The sequence below is a fragment of the Contarinia nasturtii genome, unplaced genomic scaffold, assembly GCF_009176525.2.
Source record: "Contarinia nasturtii isolate CC-2019 unplaced genomic scaffold, AAFC_CNas_1.1 Cnas_scaffold_1240, whole genome shotgun sequence".
Taxonomy (NCBI): domain Eukaryota; kingdom Metazoa; phylum Arthropoda; class Insecta; order Diptera; family Cecidomyiidae; genus Contarinia; species Contarinia nasturtii.
Genome location: NW_022198581.1, coordinates 5,532,283 through 5,551,778, shown reverse-complemented (window position 1 = coordinate 5,551,778; position 19,496 = coordinate 5,532,283). Strand labels below are relative to the sequence as shown.

General features: G+C 32.7%; 5 protein-coding genes across 11 annotated transcripts in view; 2 read left to right on the top strand and 3 right to left on the bottom strand.

The window, feature by feature from the left end:
* Positions 1 to 240: 240 nt before the first annotated feature.
* LOC116345007 (SAFB-like transcription modulator) lies at positions 241 to 6,609 on the top strand. Of its 2 annotated transcripts, none has more exons than XM_031773971.1 (10): positions 241 to 593; positions 867 to 986; positions 1,103 to 1,372; positions 1,634 to 1,664; positions 2,924 to 3,158; positions 3,514 to 3,557; positions 3,877 to 4,816; positions 5,175 to 5,606; positions 5,682 to 5,862; positions 5,936 to 6,609. In XM_031773971.1, the coding sequence occupies exons 1-10, from the start codon at positions 468 to 470 to the stop codon at positions 6,158 to 6,160; spliced, it is 2,604 nt and encodes an 867-aa protein (XP_031629831.1). In that variant the 5' UTR covers positions 241 to 467; the 3' UTR covers positions 6,161 to 6,609. The 2 variants fall into 2 exon arrangements, with proteins under 2 accessions (XP_031629831.1, XP_031629830.1); XM_031773970.1 differs by having other exon boundaries at positions 2,897 to 3,158.
* A 217-nt stretch (positions 6,610 to 6,826) lies between these two features.
* LOC116345209 lies at positions 6,827 to 7,759 on the bottom strand. The gene has a single exon (XM_031774401.1). The coding sequence runs from the start codon at positions 7,660 to 7,662 to the stop codon at positions 7,066 to 7,068; it is 597 nt and encodes a 198-aa protein (XP_031630261.1). The 5' UTR covers positions 7,663 to 7,759; the 3' UTR covers positions 6,827 to 7,065.
* An 848-nt stretch (positions 7,760 to 8,607) lies between these two features.
* LOC116345127 (aldo-keto reductase family 1 member A1) lies at positions 8,608 to 10,350 on the bottom strand. Its single transcript, XM_031774221.1, has 7 exons — positions 10,163 to 10,350; positions 10,038 to 10,093; positions 9,834 to 9,958; positions 9,576 to 9,760; positions 9,239 to 9,486; positions 8,868 to 9,119; positions 8,608 to 8,791 (listed from the first exon to the last, which is right to left on the bottom strand). The coding sequence occupies exons 1-7, from the start codon at positions 10,232 to 10,234 to the stop codon at positions 8,758 to 8,760; spliced, it is 972 nt and encodes a 323-aa protein (XP_031630081.1). The 5' UTR covers positions 10,235 to 10,350; the 3' UTR covers positions 8,608 to 8,757.
* Positions 10,351 to 14,194: 3,844 nt separating this feature from the next.
* LOC116345379 (homeobox protein MSH-D-like) lies at positions 14,195 to 15,148 on the top strand. The gene is given in 2 exon segments (XM_031774679.1): positions 14,195 to 14,712; positions 14,862 to 15,148. Coding segments are annotated over 2 exon segments (582 nt in total). The 5' UTR covers positions 14,195 to 14,417.
* Positions 15,149 to 18,077: 2,929 nt separating this feature from the next.
* LOC116345224 (cyclic AMP response element-binding protein A) overlaps positions 18,078 to 19,496 on the bottom strand; it is a 31,283-nt gene continuing 29,864 nt past the window's right edge. For all 6 annotated transcript variants that reach the window (XM_031774424.1, XM_031774422.1, XM_031774427.1 and 3 more), the window contains exons 5-8: positions 19,328 to 19,457; positions 18,972 to 19,246; positions 18,735 to 18,878; positions 18,078 to 18,656 (exon numbers count right to left, since the gene is read on the bottom strand). In XM_031774424.1, coding sequence (XP_031630284.1) covers positions 18,456 to 18,656; positions 18,735 to 18,878; positions 18,972 to 19,246; positions 19,328 to 19,457 — 750 coding nt within the window. In that variant the 3' untranslated portion in view covers positions 18,078 to 18,455. The remainder of the gene's footprint in view (positions 18,657 to 18,734; positions 18,879 to 18,971; positions 19,247 to 19,327; positions 19,458 to 19,496) is intronic.

The window sequence follows — 19,496 nt, the reverse complement described above, 5'->3', positions numbered from 1 at the left end:
CTCCAAAAAAAAAAAAAATCGATGATTTTTATCCACCGTCATCAAATTATCATAAATTAATAAATAAAAATAACCATTTGTACTGAACGATGAATTTATATTTATGATTATTTATTATCGTCATTTATTATTTTATCGTGCCATCTATGGACTAAATTTTGAATTAAAAAAAAATAGTCCATCAAATTTATGTGTCGGAAAGAAAACATTAAAATGTTGAAAATGTCAAACAAAATGTTGCCAACTGCTCTTAGTTACTTATGGTAAAATGGAGAATGAACTACGCAACTAATCTATAAATTAGACGGGAAAAAAATTCACAGAAAATCCAACACAAATCGAACGTTTTGCATTTGCAAATTCCAACCAAAGTTTTGTTTAAAATCAAACCATTTCCATACACTAAGGATATTAACTGTTCCATTTCAAGTGTTTTTAATTGCGGATAAATCCGATCAAAAGTAAATATGTCGTCAGATAGTGTGGGCAAAAAGATTACAGACCTACGGGTTTGCGATTTAAAGGCTGAGTTAGAAAAACGAGGCTTAGAAACGACAGGCATTAAAATTGCACTATTCGATCGTTTGCAAAAGGTAAGAAAACTTAAATACCAATTATCACATCACTGCAGTGGTTTCGAAAGAATCCAATTACTTGCACTTGATTACAATACTTGAATGTATACGAAATCAAAATGCCGCATTGCGAAAAAAAAAATAGTATAACATATAAGAGTATACATATAATGATATTTTTTCTACGTCTGATTGACATATGTTCAAGGCGTTGTGATTTTCAAGATGAATTCATGTCGAATTGATAGTTGATACGGAAAATCATAAAAAATAATAAATTTCATACCACAGGCACTTACTGATGCAGGTGAAGACCCGAATGAATATACTTTTGAAGCCGATGACAAGGGTAAATCGCCCGTGAAACGTGCTCGTAACGAATCAAAGTCATCAAATACAAATGAAAACCAGGTAAACATACTTTAGTCATTCATTTTAATAAATAAATATCATTTCGTGCGCAAAAAAATGAGTCAAACAATACCATATTGCATTAAATTCATTAATATTATATATTTAATCGAAAGACAAATGGCGGCGATGAAGATGAAGAAACTTCAAAAAATGTTGACGAGGAAAATGAAGAAACTGAGGCTAATGAAGAAGAGTTGGAAAGCAAACAACCAACAACTGATAATAATGACGTGAAAAGTACATCCGAAGACACTGATAATGATCAAGAGCATTTGCAATTGACAGTCGTTGAATCAGACAAACTTGATACAAGCAATGTGGACAATGAAGACTCACTGAACTTGACCATTGGCGAAGATGAAGCAAAAATTTTCCAAGATGAGGTCAGTATTAAAATGCGATTACTTTATTGTTATAGTGATGTCACGAAAGTAAAAATGAGATAAATTTTCAAAAGCCATTTTTACAAATGAACAATTTTCCGAAATTTAATTCCACAAACGAAAAATGTCAATATTTTCGAGAAAAAGTCGATCGGGATATTTTTCGGGAAAAAAATCGTTTTTATTATTCGTTTCGATTATTTTATTCATGTTGCTTTCAACAAGAGATTTAAATGTTGACTCTTTTATTTTACACCTTAGGAAACGGAGGATAAGGTCAAAGAGAATAACAGTAAGTACTAAAATGTTGACGGAATTTTAAATTAATTTAAGGCATACAACGAATTTGATGAAACGTGAGAAAAAAAAGTTTTATATTCCCCCATTTCAATTTATCATCATAAACCGTGTCAAGTTTTCAACTTGAAAACCATATGAAAAATACGTTAAAGCTTATTGAATATTGGTGCTTATTTTAAAAAAAGGGTTGTTAGAATTCAGGGAAAAACGTATATACATAAAAAAAAGTCCCAAAGTTTCAATTGGTATTGCGTTCAGCGCTGATGAACTATTGTGATTGTATATTTTGAATTATTGTTGGCCACGATGCAACGAGTCGATATATATTTTCGAAGACGAAATGGATGTGACTGCAATCAAACCATATTGGGACAACGATAGTGCTGGAGTGTGTGTTACGGACTGGAACGATGCCTGACTATTCTAATCCAGATAATTCTCAAATGAATGCTAATGCAGTTGCTTCATTTAAAATTGTTTGACATTGCATTTCATGATAAGATGGTTTCAATATACCGAATGCAATGTTAGTCAAAAGTTTGAAGCAAAAGCCCGAGATCACAACTAAATACTCCAAACTCAAAAAGATTGAAGAAACATATCGTTGTAAAATAAAGACGATTGTTCAAACTCGATGCTGTCATGTAATTTGTAGACGTTTCCATGAAGGTAACATGCGTGGCCAACATGTATTTAAGATATACAATCCAAATGAAAAACTCCGTCCGAAAAACCAACGAATTTAAATGAAACAACTATCAATTATATCGACATGTTCATGACTTCAGAAAACGCAAAAAACCAAATTAAAGCGAGAAAACTGAATGGCACTTATTACAATTTTTGTAAAAAGCAATATTTTGTATAGATATTTTTTTCAATCTCATATTACTACACAATCAACTTAAATATCGAAAACCTCAAAAGCCAACTTTCTTTTTGTGCCCAAAAAAAATTCAAACTAATCATTACATTGTCAGATAAAATGGAACCAGTAATAAGAAACGGCCTTAAATTGATGTTTTTTCTTCTCTCTTTCGAATCAAATGATTTATCTGAAACAAAAATCCATATTCGATCTAGATTTGATCAGACTAAAAATAAAATAAAAATAATGATAATAAAAAAAATATCTCGATCCAATCAGTCAAAAACATTGACTGTCGAATCTCAGTGATTTAGACGAACAAGAAAAAACAAAATTGATACATTTTTTGCGAACAGATAAGAAAGATGGAAGTGATTCTTCAGCTTCTTCAGCAGCAAACAACGATGGTGATGGCGTTGGAAATGGTGACGACAGTACAATTGCATCAACTGGTGGTAGTAATGCAGCGGCGGCTTCCAAAAATGTGAGCAATAAAACCGATGACGATGCAGATGGTAGCGCCAAAGGTTCAACATCTAATTCAAACGATGCACCAAGAAAAGAAGACAAAGGTGACACGAACAATGGAAGCAACGGCAACAAGAAAACTGATGAGAGGTTGGTTTCGCCATCAATGGCGCTTGGCATCAGATTGATAATTCCTTCAATTATTTCCAATATGAAATACACAATTCCAAGTTTACCAAAATAGCAAATGCAAAATTGTCTGCGGCCAGACCACGGATTCGTGTGCATAAATCATAACATTATGTAATCATGCTCATGAATACCGTTTACCTGCGCCAAATACAGGTGCCAGGTGTATCGCACCAATTTATTTGCCACAACTTTAAGGAAGCCCAATTAAGCAGTGCATAAAGAGCGCGCGACCAACAATACACAATTTCCTCTAATCAAACTGATTGCCAATGCGAAAAAGTTTGTACTCATCGAATATCTTTTATTTTCACAGTGAATCGAAGACTTCGTCATCGAAATCATTCAAAGATGATAAAGGTAATTTAAGCCATTCTCAAATCACAACAAAAAAACATACATTACTAAACAAATGGTCAAATATATAGAAATAAAACGTGCAATTAAGAATCCTTCAATTTGGCTTTCAAATAGACTTAAATTTCTTTCCTCCTTGGCCACAAGTACAATTTTCTTTAGTTATTTATTGAAATAAAAAAAAGCAAACTTTAAGCAAAAAAAAAAAGAACCAAAAAAATCATTATCCATTCATAACTTATAAACAAAAAAAAAAAACATCAAAACTAAAAGCAAATCATTTTTGAATTCCCGTTATCGAAATGCGACTGTGCAATTGCAGACTCATCCAAAACTGCCAACAATTCATCATCGTCATCATCAGCAAGCAAGTCAACATCATCGTCGAGCCGTAATCTGTGGGTCTCTGGTCTTTCATCGTTGACACGAGCCACCGATTTGAAGATCATCTTTTCGAAGTATGGCAAAGTAATCGGCGCTAAGGTTGTGACAAACACACGAACACCGGGTACAAGATGCTTTGGCTATGTCACAATGAATTCATCCAGCGATGCAACCAAATGCATTTCACATTTGCATCGCACTGAGCTGCATGGTCGTATAATTTCGGTTGAACGTGCTAAATCCGACATTGGTAATATCGGGAATAAGCAAAAACGTACGTCGAGCACCAGCGAAAATAAAAAGGTCGACGATGACAAAAAATCGTCCACAACCACTGAACGTAAGGAAACCGATACCGAAGACTCAAAATCAAAAACAAGCGCTTCGAAAACGGCAACCAAAGATAAGCCGGCAACCGAAGAAAAAGATGCAACAAAAACAACAGAGACAAGTGCAACCGATAAGGAAACAATCAAGAGAAAGTCACCAGTACGGGCGAGTAGCAAACGTAGTCGACAATCGTCGAAATCACGTCGACCAGCTGAGATAGATCGCAATGTGCGTCGGGAAAATCGAAAACGTGAACGAGACCGCGAAGCAGCTTTATCTTATCGTAAAATCAGAGAAGAGCTTGAACGAGAGAGGGTGCGTGAACGTGAACGTAAAATGCGCGAAGAAGAGCGTCATCGGGCTGAAGCAAGGCGCCGTCAACGAGATGAAGAGGACCGATTGATGCGAGAACGCGAACGCTTGAAGAAAGAACGTCAACGTTTGGAACGGGAAAAGGCCGATCTCTTGCGACTTGAACGTGAACGTCAGAAATTGGAACGTGAAAAGATTGAATTGGAACGCTTGGAATTGAAGCGACAACAGTTAAAGTACGCACATATCAAAGCACACAATTTTAACATTTTTTTCTAATATTCAGAAATCACTCAATTGTGATACAAAAACTATGCATTTTTTCGTCACACAATCAATTTCAATGCCGATAACTGCTATTTGTCTATTTGCTAATGAACGGATAAGTATGTTTGTAGAAAAAAAAACACACACACAACAGCTCATATATATATGTTGTCATTTAAATTTACGGTTCGTTTATTATGGCAAGGATTTTTGTTTTTCCAATGTGCATTTTGAACATACGGCCTGTGCTATGCTCTTTTTTCAGCAAAGCTATTTAAAATAATATCACGAAATTGGAAAATAATTGACATTCATATTTTATTTTAGGATTGAAGAGGCGAAACGGGCTATAAAGCGAACATCGACCGATAATGATCGATATAATGAATTGGATCGCAAACGAAGCTCAAATGATCGTCGATTTGAACCACCACCACCGCCTCGTTTCGATACGGCTATTCGATCGGCAAACTACGATCGACCACCAGAGAAAAAACGTGTCGATGACTATCAAACCAGCTCATCAAAACGAAATGACGATTATAAATCATCAACGCGTGGTGGTGCCGGTTCATTGGGAAATTCGGATGTCTCATCATTCAAACGACCCATAAACGATGGATACAAGCGGACAAATGACATTGAACCGCCATCTCGAAGCGGAAGTGGTGGATACGATCAACGTGGTGTCGTTCCATCATTGGGATCATCCACCAAAGATAATCGATTCAACGACTCGGTTGATAATCGACACATGAGGTACACATATCATTTACAATTTGTTGAAAATTGTTTTTTTTTTTAAATTAATTTTTTATTGTATTTCTTTTACAGAGGCTCACTATCTTCAAGTAAGTCACGTTACATGGATAATCATAGCAATGGAGGTTCAAATGACCGCTACTCAGATCGCCCGTCTTCTTCCTCTTCATCGGCATGGGCCAATCCGAATAATGGCCCCCCATCATCGGTTAAATCCTTTGGTGGTTTACAATCAGTTACAAATGACGTTTGGGTAAGTAAGACAATTTATAAGAACTTCACACAAATTGAACAAGTGAAAAATAATGCATACACATTTTCGATAGGGTGCAATTAACAAGCCACAAACACACGATGCAGGCAATTGGAGCCGATCAATAGATCACCAGAATCAAGATAGATATGATCGCACGTTCAGCGAACGTTCCAAGTATATGGATGGTCCTGCCGGTAACAATGGCGGCAGCAGTCGTCCAAGCTCTTTCATCACAAATTCAAGACCACAAGAACGATATAGTGGCATGTCATCGAGATTTGACGGACGTTTCTAAATAATAAACATCCATTATTACAAGCTATGCTTTAATCCAATATAAAGCAATTTTTGTCTTTGAACTTTACATTTTCCAAATACCTACAAACAACAAAATGTATTCATTAAGAGTTTGATTATACAGAAATCTATCCGTAATTACTGAACTATCTATTTACAAACAATACTTAAGGGATTCACAAATATTCCGTTCAGTTGATTTGACATTTTGTATGGTAGACCTAATATCCAAGTAAAGGTTAGGTTTAATTGTCACGTACATTATTTTAGTATTCAATTTATTCAGCTCATTGGACTAAAATGTTGCTCGAATGAGAATGTCAGTTAGAATTTTTTCAAATATAATATTTTACAATTGCACTAAACTATTATATATATGGATTTATGAGTGCGAAGAGAATTTGAAACATAATAAACATTGAGCACAATACGGAAAAAACCACAACATTACTTGATCTTTTATTTAATTTCGAAATTGAATCATTATTCTACAAAAAAAAATAAAATGCAATCAAAACGAAAACAATGTCAGAAATAAAAACATAATAAGACTCTGTAGATAACATTTATTTGAATCATACATATTTTTGTCTTCATCGATCACAACGCATTACTCATGATTTTTTTTTTAATTTGAATAATAATTTACAAAAAAAGACCATAATTGTTTTTTGCGATCATTTTTTTTTCTTTATTCATTTTTTGCTTATTTTCTATGCACACAGATGTGTGTGTCGTATATCACAATATGGTGTAATAATATATGCCCCTGATTACATCAATATTAATTATTACGGTAAAGTGAAGATGATTGTGGTGAAGTGGAAATATCGTTTGAATTTCTCACTATTTTATATGAATTTTGTATTTTTTACAATTTGGACCACTTCACCCAATCTTCTTCTAGTCTTTGTTTTTGCCACGTCGATTACGTCCGCCGCGTCCTCGTTTCTGTCCATCATCATCTCCATAATCGGTGGTATCATATGTTTCCTTAATGGCACTCTCTTTGTTAATAGCAATCTCAACAGCATTCGTTAGCGTTAGTTTGTCCTCATCTTCTTCACACAGACGATCCAAAATTGGTGATGATCTCAAGCCGCTTATAAAACGATCGAGTAAAATATCATCAAATCGATCGCCCAATTTACAATCAACCGAAAGCTTCTTAATTCGAGCAAACCAATTCGCAATGCTTTCGTCTCTCATTTGTTTTGCATTATAGAATGTTACACGTTCTCGATATACTGATGTTTTTACCACAAATTGTTTATTGAGTAATTCACAAAGTTCGTCGAATGTTTTGTTCTTTGGTAACACTGGATGGCAAACATCGCGTAATGTTTTGTATACATCGTCACTAACGCTGGTTATAAGAATCGCCTTCTTCTTCTCTTCTGGTACGTCGTTGATTTCAAAGAATTGTTCCAAACGTTCGGTAAAAACAAGCCAGTCATCTGAACGGCTGTCGAATTTGGGAATTTCACCAATAAGAGCCATTGTTTAAAAATTTATTAAGAAAATAACGAACGAAACACTATGAATTTGAATAATGTACACCTCACCAAATCGGTACGGATACTGAACAAACCAAAACAAGCTCACACCGTATTTATACAATGCATCGTGATAAATTTCACAATATTTTGTAAGAGAAACTTTGTGTTGTTGTGTAGGCTTGGTGGAGAAATACAAATACATACATACTCTGACAAAATTGGTGACTATGAGTAATCATCTGCCGCGATTCAACAGCAACCGGCAAACTCATACAATGAATTCTAATTGAATAAAAGATAAGTTATTTTTCATCAATACTACGAATTATGATGAAATTCATTACGTTTTGTATTTGAATAAACAGATAACACATTCATTCACACATGTTATTATTATTATCATACAAGCATCATTTTACTTATGGTAAAACCCAAGTCAAAATCATTTCAACATTTTATGATATTTTGTCATGACATCATTCAATCATGAACTCAACAACAATTTTTGGAATTCGATAACGATATTTAAGTGGTGAAGACTTTCCAATTATAAGTGTATAAATAAATTCAACAAAAAAATAAATGATTTTATCACCGTAAGTGGAGTGAAGAAAAAATATCAGATATATGTATAGGAGGCCACTTTTATTCCAAAAAATTCAAACGTTTGCTATTTTTATTGTTTTTTACAATTCTCTTACTTTGCAACTAAAATAGTACCAACAAATACCTTACAGAAGAATTAAATTCATCATTGCTTATTGGATTTGATATAAATTAAGGGGCTTTTTAACTGTGTTACCATATGCATGCATTTGCTATCAAAAAAATTTGTTCATAAGCGTTAGTCGTTGGTCTACATTTAGGCGTTTTCAAGGCGCAATCTTTTGTGTCAATTTTATTTCCAACTTTAAGAATTTATGTGTCGGGTTTTTCTACTGACATGAAGGAAATACATTTATTTTGTTTTGTGTACGTTTTTTTTTATTATTTCAATTGCAAAAATAGGGAACAAAAGTGAATAATATGAAATCAAAAAAATTCCAAAGTATTAAATCAAATTGCGCCAGATCGTGTAACCGGTTTCGGATTACATTTATTTGAATGGGAATTCTGGATGTTTTTGAATGCTAAAAATAGAATAACAAAAATGTCATATTTTCATTGAATGTCATATGACGTTAAAGTAAACAAAAATCAACATACCCTTGGAAGAAATCAAAAGTGACAATGCGAATGTCTCTGTTGAGTCCTTTCATTGTTTCCATATCACCAGCGGTCAGGTCAAAATCAAAAATTGACAAATTCTGTTGCAAACGATTGGCGTTTGTGCTCTTTGGAATGGCTGCAACGCCTCGTTTAACAATCCACTTCAATAAAATTTGAGCCGGCGTTTTGCCCAGTCTTGTTGCAATTGATTTCACTTCGGGAATATCGAGTAAATCGGGAATGTCAAGTCTAAGTAATACACGTATCGTCAAGAAAAGAAAACCAAACAATCATGTGTTAATCATCATGTTATCGTATTTTATGTGTAAATAATCTTCAATCAGCGAATTCGGTTTTTGTTTACTTACTCTTTTCCACTTTGTTTATATAAATTGGCGATACCTTTCGAACCAAGCGGTGAATATGCCGTTACGACAATGTTGTTTGCCTTGCAAAAGTCCACCAATTCATTTTGTTGAAAATACACATGCAATTCAATTTGTAATGACACCGGTTTAATCGTTGCATTATCCAAAATACGTTGCAATTGACGCTTATTAAAATTCGAAACGCCAATACTTTTGATAAGACCGGCACCAACAAACTCTTCAAATTTCTGCGCATTTTTTCATCGAAAGTAAATTGATTAATTTATTTTTAGACGCCAAATTATTGATATGCTACAATAATTGAAGTTTTACAAACCTTCCAGATTGCTACATGATCGGTGCTTAAATCGAGAACAATATCACCGTTTGGTTCACGCATTGGTCCATCGGCCGTTTCAGAAAAACCAAATGGAACATGAATCAAATACAAATCAATGTAAGTAAGACTCAAATCGGATAATGATTTTTTCAAATTTTTTTCCACACTCTCCGCATTATTTCCTGCAGTATTGACAATTCATCATATATTTTTTTTTCGTTTGCAATTTTATACGGTCAAAAAAAAAAGAATTACCGTGATGGGGCAACTTGGTTGTTATGAACAAATCTTCACGTTTAACTTTTCCTGCATCGATCCATTCCTTCAGCACCTTTCCAATCACTTTCTCATTTAAATAAACGGGGGCACAGTCGATGTGGCTAAAAATGTTATGTATTTGTTTAGTCAATAAACATACAACAATAATGGGAAAAAAATGCATGTCAATGCTATAGATACCGATAGCCAGCTTCTAGAGCCAAGTTCAATGCTCGTTCAATTTCTTCATCGGGTGCCTAAGATTGACAAAAAAACCAATGACAACCATTTATAGTTCAATAACAGACATTTTAAGAATAACTTACACGCCAGGTACCATAGCCAATAGCAGGCATTTTAATGCCATTATTCAATGTAAAAAGTTCAACATTAGCCATTTTCGATTTTCGTCTAAAAAAGATTTATTTAAAAAATTTAAATGTTGTTTGTTCACACAAGAAAAAAAAACAGCAAATATACGCAGTAAGCGACTGGTCGCAACTAAATTTATTCGGTTGTGTGTTGGACATATTTATTTGCTTGCTTTCAATGCTTTAATACCGCAGACACGGAATTCGTCTATCTGTGTATGTGGTTAAACGATACGTAGCGTAAATTCCAAATTTAATCAGTTTCGGGTTTTTCGTATTTTTCTTTGCATGTGTTGGTCAACTCTTGATGTTTACTATACACTCACATTTCAGAGTTAATGTGAATATATATATTTTTTGTTTTTTCATTCTCTCCCGACATCTTTATACTTAGAACGAGATTGTATGCTTTCACTAAAAAGCCGTCGATGATATTTTGATATTACAAATTGTAGAAACCAACGGTTGTTTACAACACCATTATAAAGTGTTCGTAGTTCGTTTGAATGCCGGCTTTTAAGCAAATAAATATGACAAATATAATGTTCATTTACCTTTATTTATCCATTTATTTAGAAAATTTGCTATTTGTAATAGTACATTTTATTTTATCCATAGAATAATTCACTTTTTGAATTAGATTAGATCTTCATTCCTCGAACATGCTTAATTATCATTGGACTCAAACTGACTTAATTTGAAAAATGCACATTACTGTTCAATTATCGCTCAAATTTAAATGGGACTGCATTATTTATTTATTTATATTATGAAATAACATAAATAATGTAAGCGTCAATTACTAATTGACAAATAATCATAAAATTGTAGTGACATAGCAAAAAAAATGTGCACAAATATTGAAAGTTGTTTGGAATTTGGTATGAGAAATGGGTGAAAAAATTGTAGTTTATTTCCAAAAACTCAAAATATTCAAATTATATCTTTATTTACCACATAAATTAGGCTAGAGCATCATTTTGGGTGGAAGAATTCAAATTTGACAATGAAAATGCGACAAATTATAATGATAATTAAAACCACATGCGGTATCTTGTATGAAAACCGCATTTTATGGGCATCCGCTCATATTTAGATAAACACATTTAATTACATTTATTGTTCGATTGCAATATATTCTGGATAGGTATGTTGGTTTTATTTGTAAATCAAAAAAGATTGAATAAGTACATAACAATCGTGTTGTAATATTGTCATCACGCTACTTGTAAGGTACTTGAATTTGTTTTTTTTTTCGTACAAAAGACGAAAAATGGGAAACATATCCAAATCAGGTCAATCTCTAAAGGTAAACAAGGGACAGAGAGGTACATCCGACACTTTAGATTGTAATCTTTTGGTTAATCGGTTAGTTTGAAATAACGAACAAATTGAATCTGATAAACGAGGGCAAATATGTGTGCAATTGAATAAAATACATGCATATGGTAGGGATATCGTTAAAGGACCAAATTTGATATTTATTGGTGTGCCAAACCACTTTTTGCTTCAATGTTTGACATAAATTTCGTAAATGTCACAAAATTTGTTGAAATTCGTGAAATAGCGATAGGCATGACGTTTATTACATATGATTTGCATGTTTGATGTAGATTTTTTTCTCTGCCAAAACAATTGTTAAATTTGAATTTTTGATGATCAATAAAAGAAGATTTTTTAGAACTTTACCGATATAGTTCATCCAGAGGACAAAACAATATCCGAGCATGGTCAAAGAATAAGTGGATACATGTTTACGAAATGTTTTGCATTGGACGATTTGGATTCGTTTGTATACTTGATCCATTTAATCTTATAAACGGTTTGAAAAGCGGTAGTCTTTTTTTGTTAATCTTTCTTTTGCTCATTTTGCTTTAAGCAAATACAACCGATGTGAGAACAAAAAAAAAGCGGCCATCCAATGAGACAGACTAAGCTGATAGTCAGTAAAATCGAATGGTTGTTTTGATTTTGTAGTACAGTGGGCATAGATTTTTTGGTTAACACCATGCCGTACAGACGATTGAAAAACCATTCAAATGGTTTGCAAAATCAAAAAGGAATAAGAGGCATAAGCGCATGTTTCACATTTGATACTTTGGAAATCCTGTTGAAAATCTTCTTAAACATATTACTGCGTCAGATGAATGACATCACACGACGCTTAAATCTATGTATCAAATTTTCATCTCGGCCTATTTGAAGTTATGGCAATAATTGAAATTTGTTCATTTGGCAAAATGAAATGTCGAATATACCGCAAAAAGGTGGAAGATATATAGAAAAAAAAGGCAGCAACTATTGATGAGCAAGGAAATAAAGGCATGAATTGTGCTTCCGGAAATATCATGCTGTGTAGGCCGTGTTTTCATCGCTTCGTTTAATTAAATATATATGTTGATCTTTAAATTCAAAATATTCTACCGCATAAAAGATGTTTCAATTTATCTCACTGCAAAACAAATGGCTATTATTCAGTTTGTTACAATGTTGATACAATTATTATTCGAAATTCAATATGCATTAAATTTATGAATGAGAACCGAGAGAGCGAGAAAAAAATTACGCCGAGGGAAAAACATTTGAAATGATCAACTCATAGAGAAAATTCAGTCGAAACTGATACAATTGTTGTTGACCGACTAATGCATTTGATGATTGAATGTATAGAATTGTAGTTGTAATATGCATTCCAACTATGTGGCATACTCGAAATTCTCTGTTGAAAAAAAAAGAACATGAGAAAATTAGTTTAGATATTTCGGTATTTTCTATTCTTTCAATTTTGTCGTTTGTTATTCTCCTTATTTACGGATCACATTGTAAATGACATTCGGCTCGTAAAACAAATGATTATGTACTTGAAAGAGCCTCAGAGCCAGAGTAAACAGATGAATTCTCACTGCAAAAGCTTAAACCTCATTTGTTGGATAAATAGACATAGAAAATTACCAAATTATCTTCTACTTAAAGTAAATTTAGGGCATTTGTGTATTTAGCAAATGATTTGTCGTGCATGATCCATTCAGGCCAATGCGAATTGTTGTGGAAACATTGAGATTATCCACGATTGTCAAAATGTAAATACTCCAGTTGGCATTGAACTCTTCTTTTCCAGAAATGTTTGTGTACATCATCTTTTTTTTTTAATTTCTGAACAACTAAACAAAGTGCTCAATATTTTGGGTAATCAAATGAATCTGCATGAAATGATTAGCATTAAAATTGTTTTGATTATACGAAACTATATCTCTTGCTGAACCGAACTTAAGCAATTTACACAATCTGGGGTCGGGCATAGAAATGCAAGTCGATTTAATAGAAATTCGACTTCAATTAGGGATATCAATAACAAATTAAAAGTGAAATTGATACTTTTCTTTGTTGCTCACCGCGCATCATCTTCATCATTTTGGGAGGGTAGTAATATTTTTCCCATTTATTCACCATATATAAAATTGAACAAAAAAAAAACAGCTACTGTTATTCTTCCTATTTTATGCAAAACGGAATTAAGTGAAAAACAAATTGAAACATAAACTAATGGATGAAGCAGTGCCGACAGTAGAGAAGAAGAAAAAAAAAACTACCGTACTTATTTTACCACAGCTTTTGTTCTCGTTCATTGTTTGACTTGGTTTTGAGTGGTCCAAAAATATAAACAACAACAAATCGACATAAGAGCGTCAAGTACTGGTGTTGATGTATTTACTTGTGTCGAAGGGATCGTGCTGCTATTGTAATCCAGTAGCAATGCTAAATCAGGTTTCGCTACAATAGGCATACAAACAGGCAGGCAGGCAAATAACAAATAGCATTTTTCGTTTCGTCCTAGAGACGCTTATCGCGATCAAAATTTATCGTGTATGTTCACCATTGTTGATTTTTTTTTTTTGGTTATTGAAAGACCGCCTATTTTCAAATATGAAAGAATATGCTTTTCTCGATCCTGAAGAGTTCACTGGTTGATCTACCTTTTTATATTGTTTGCAATTTTTGAGTGGGGATGGGAAAAGTTTGCAGGACACATTAAATAGGAATAGCATACGAACCAATTAGTTCAGTTGCTAAATATTTTTACGACAGCAAATATCAAATCAGTTAGTGGCAAAGTAATTTGTTAAATGTTATAATTTAAATTGTATAAAAGTAACCGCTTCTAAAATAATATATACTGAGTGTCATACGGATCATATATAATTTTCATAAGATGCTTCATCAAAATAACTTCGAAATAAACTCAATAAAAAAGATGAATACCGATAATGTTCCGACGCCACCTGACGATAAACAATTGTTGAATAGACCAAATTTAATACAAAAACCAAGTAATTTCTCGATCGATCACATTCTAAATAGTGCTGGAAGTACCAAAGATAAATATAGATCTAAAGGTGGTGACACGGATAAAAATGAACATTATTTTATGGAAACTCAAGTTCATCAATATCCACCAATTTTGAATTGGCTTCAATATACCCGATATAAACCACCGCGTTTGCCACGTAAGTATTGTGCATCTGTAAAACTAGATGAAAGAAACTTATTTTCGATTAAGATGTGCATATAACTGAATTGAAAGCAATAATTGAAACATTATCAGGACAATAATCCATTGCGTACAAAAATCTAATGTGATTGCCTCTATATACAGGACCACTTCGAAATGGACCAATCAAGCGTACTCCCGGTCGTCTGCCTCGCATTCCATTTACACCATATCAATTGAATGAACTTGAAACGGCTTATAAACGTGCCAATTATTTAAGTTCGGAAGATGCAAACAAATTGGCCATTCGTCTAGATTTAACTTGTATGCGAGTGAAAATTTGGTTTCAAAATCGAAGAGCGCGCGAAAGACGAGAAAAACGAGAATTGAATACAACGGCAACATCATTTTCACCAAATATTAATGCATGTGCGATGTAAATTACTACTTAATTTATATTTTGTATATATACCTTATTCACTCTCCATAGGAAAAAAATTGTGTTCAAATGAAAAGATTCAGATTAAGATAAATAAAATGTATTAGTAATAACCAAACACCATTTGAAGATGTTTTCATATACCATTCAAAATTATAAAAACATTTTTTGACATGATTCGTTTGTAGAAAATTTGCATAACATTGGTAATGTTTGTTTGCAAAGCAATGGAAATTTCCAACTAAATCAAAATTCAACATTTATTGCGACGTGATCAAATTAAGTCGCGCCCCCAAAATGTTTGTGCATGAATACTTACGTAAGTAAATATAACGACCGAATGAGCAAAAAAAAGCGAGAATATAATAAAACTCCGATTGATTGGAATGTATACATTTTATTACAAGTTGTTATAAATTCCCGGATTGTTTTCATTTTTCTATTTTGTGTTTGTTTTTATTTGATTACAATTTTTTTTTGCATTTTTCACAATTTGATTTTTTCTCTATCTTTTCAAGCCGATTTCAGCGAAATACAGTGGTAAGTAGTGAGCAAATGTTCATGCAATATACTTCACGTTATAATTAATTTCTGTGACCAGATTCAATATTGGAACGTTTCAATCCAATTCGGAGTCACTACAATATAAATATATAAATCAATGAGACATCGTTTTTCTTAAGAGTTCAGATTTGCGCTTAAGTTAAATCCCGTTTTTTTTCATTATAAATGTCTTAAATCAAAGCCTAATCTTACGTATTGAATGTAAATGCTTAGCTAAGAAGCCATTTTGATTGAAATGATGTGATGTATCCACACTCTTTCTTGGCTTTGATGTTTGCTTTTCTCGTTTTTCTAATTCTAATTATAAGTAATGAAAAGAATAATTCATGCATAACACGCGGTACAAAATAAGAGGTTGAACATTTCATTGGAAGTCACTTGTTTCGTTTTTTTTTTCTTCTTTTAAGTTATTTATCATAAACCTTGTGAATAAAGGCACCTTTTTTCATCAGATTTTTTTATTTAACAATATCAGCACTGAATTTTGACCTTTTCAATTTTTTGTTTCACTTAAGACGCAATAAAATAATAGATATTCTATTATTGTGTGTTAACTATTTTGCAGACATACAAAAAAGTCAGACAGTCAAAGTCCATTATATTCATTACTCTACTGCCAAACTACGTCGCTCTCTCAGTCTTATTCACTACATTTTGTTGGTACGTCTGTTGTCATTTGACGGAGTGGATAAGTGATAGCAGAGCAAAGTGATTTTTTTTTCAATTCATTCCTCTTCTACCGTTTAATACTAGTCCCTTTTTTTATAAAATATGCTATTTCATTCATATTTCCGACTCAATTATGGATTCTATCGATCATCAGTTGAGAATGTTGATATTAAGAGATTTCAACGATTTCGATCGAACTATGATGGCACCAAATGCTGGAAAAATGTCCATACACATTTTTATGTGTGTTTGTGATATTTGAAAACAGCGGCTATCGCACAAAAATTCGTGAAAAGAAGTGTACAAGATTTTTTTTTATGAAAATTCAAAACAACCCAAACAAAATTCATGTAACTTACAAGTCTGAGTCGTTGTGGCTGTGTTTCACAAAATCTTCATTTAAAAATCACAAACAATCGAATTTCGGTTACATTGACATTTGTTGAACATATTGAATGGACACAGTATGCCATCAAAATACAAGGGAGATGAGAAAGATGAATTGGCGCGACGATCATTTTTTACATCGTATAATTTATGATAAAACTATCTATTCATCATTTTTTTAATTTAAGATGTTTACTGTATATTTTATATATAAAATAGTATACTCTTCAATGTTTAATAAGCAACAATACATTTACAACTATTTGGCAAATTTATCTTTAAGCCTCAAGTGTTTTTCTACAAAAAAAAACTGACAATATCTCCACTTTCAACTCTCGTCGTTGATCGAATTTACATTCGGTACATTGATTATGTTAAATGACAACGACACAATGACCAAAGTTACAAAAATATATAGATCAATTAAAAATGGACTTTTTGCAGCTGCAATTTCACACTATTTATGCCTTAAATCTGTATGTTATGGAAATTTGAATTTCTTAATATCTTATCAAAATGTAATAACAAAAAAAAAGTTCTTTATGTCGACTTGGACACTGTGCACCAATTTCTACACATTCATCTGATTACAAAACCAATAAATGCTTACATAAGGTGGTTAATTTGCAATGTTTATACAATCCATATACCTTCAGGTGGTATTGTAAAATAATTTAAATAAAATGTATTGCACGACAGAAAATGCAATTTACAGGTTTTCCACCCGGCATATACTCGGAAAATATATTTGGATATTGATAACAACACAATATCGAATTAAATTAATACGAATTATTCTTTACAAAAAAAACAATCTTCACTATTTGACCATTGCAACAGAAAAATATGCTCTATATGTGTGCTTTCTTCAATTAGTAATCAATTTATAATCTATCTCTCTCCATAGGGAGTTATTTTATAAATATTGTGGACGTAACGTACATGACGTTAATGAGAAAAAAGCAATCAAAACGAATTGATGATATAAATAGATCGAATTTAGATGGTTTTGATATCAAAAGAGCATGTGACAAAAGTGCATCTCTATCAAAAAAAAAAAATCTAACAACACCCGAGTTTAACTTCGTCGTTATGTGCATAAATGGAACCACTTATTATCCTTGTGAAACAATTGCAGATGTGTCTTAATTAATTTAAATAATACAATTATTTGTAATAGCTTCTTTATATATTTTTATGAAAATGCAAAATACTTATTTTCGTTAGATTGATCAATTTTAAATAATGTTCCATTCAAACGATTTTCGATAAATTTTATTTGAATCATTGATTATTATGGGTAACTGTTTATTTTTTATTATAAAAAAAGAAGTAGTTAAATTTTGTTTTCTTTTTTTTTTCGATTTTTCTAATAAAAAAATTTTATGATCAACAATATAATATAGTATATATTCGATGGTCGAAATTGACTCAAAATTGCAATAAAAAGGCTTCTTATATTTAAATAACGATATTTTGTATGATGGACGCTTTTTAGTAAGTGTTTTCTCTCTCTCTCTCTCTCTCTATCTTTCTGTCTTTCGTTTGTAATTAATTCAAATCGGCGCATTTTCGATTGGATGACCTTAAGTTTTCTAATTAATTTTATCTAGCACTGTGATTATTAAGTCGCTAGAGACTTTTCACCTGAATATTGAATCAATGTATCTTTATTGTGTCGATTTATTGGTATTGGTGGTTTATGTTCGTTTTGCATTTGATGTTTGACGATTGATCATCGCTTGCAATTTGGACAATTGATTCATGAGATTTGAATTGGTTTCTTCGAGCGTTTCGATGCGTTTCAAATAGTTATCCTTTTCCGAAACAAGAAGCTCCACCTGACGCTCCAATTTATCCATATACTCTTTTTTCTTTCGTCGGCTTTCCTGTGCTGAAATCTATAACGAAATGGATAATGATTAGAATTACGTGGATTTTGTATTCGATCCGACGACAATGTTTAAAATGATAAAAACCTTATTTTTAATTTTCCTTCGGATTTTCTTGAGCGATTTCTCTTCAGATTTTGTTAATGGTAATCTGGTCGGAATGGGATAACCTTCGGCGATTAATGTTCGCTTCTCTTCTTCGGTTAATTCAAGTTGGCCCGTTGACCCTTTCTGTGTGTTAAAAAAAAGAAGAATATAAATATGTCGATTAATCACAAATGAATAATGCCATAAATGCATTTGACCAAAGCAACGATAATATACCGGTTGGTTGCTGATTAGCGGTGTATGAATTGGTTGACGTGAGCTAGATGTGCTATAAGCACGTGAACTGTTTGGTGATCCACCGTTACCGGATTGACTAATATTTTTCGATGTAACGGTTTGTTGTTGCGACGCTTGTGCCTGTGAACTGTTCGGAGAATATGAGGATAGACTTGAGGCTGGTGATGAAGGTATTGTGTGTATTTCAGCACTTTGATTATCTTCCGAGTCATCACTCGAAAGTGATGATGGCGGTGTTGGCGGCAAACCAAATCCTATAAAGAAATAAATGGAAGATTTGAAAAATTAGAATTCATTAAAAAAAATCAAAGGCGTGTTTTTGTGCTATTTTTTACCTTGTGTTTGTTGGCCATCCATTCGAATGTTAATTTTTGGTACAACAATCCGTTGTTGGGTGCCATTTAAGATGATTTGCTGGTTTTTCAATAGACTGTGTGAGGCTGGCGACAATTGCAACGAACCATTCTGAAAACGGCGAACAAAGATAATTTGAGTATAAATGGT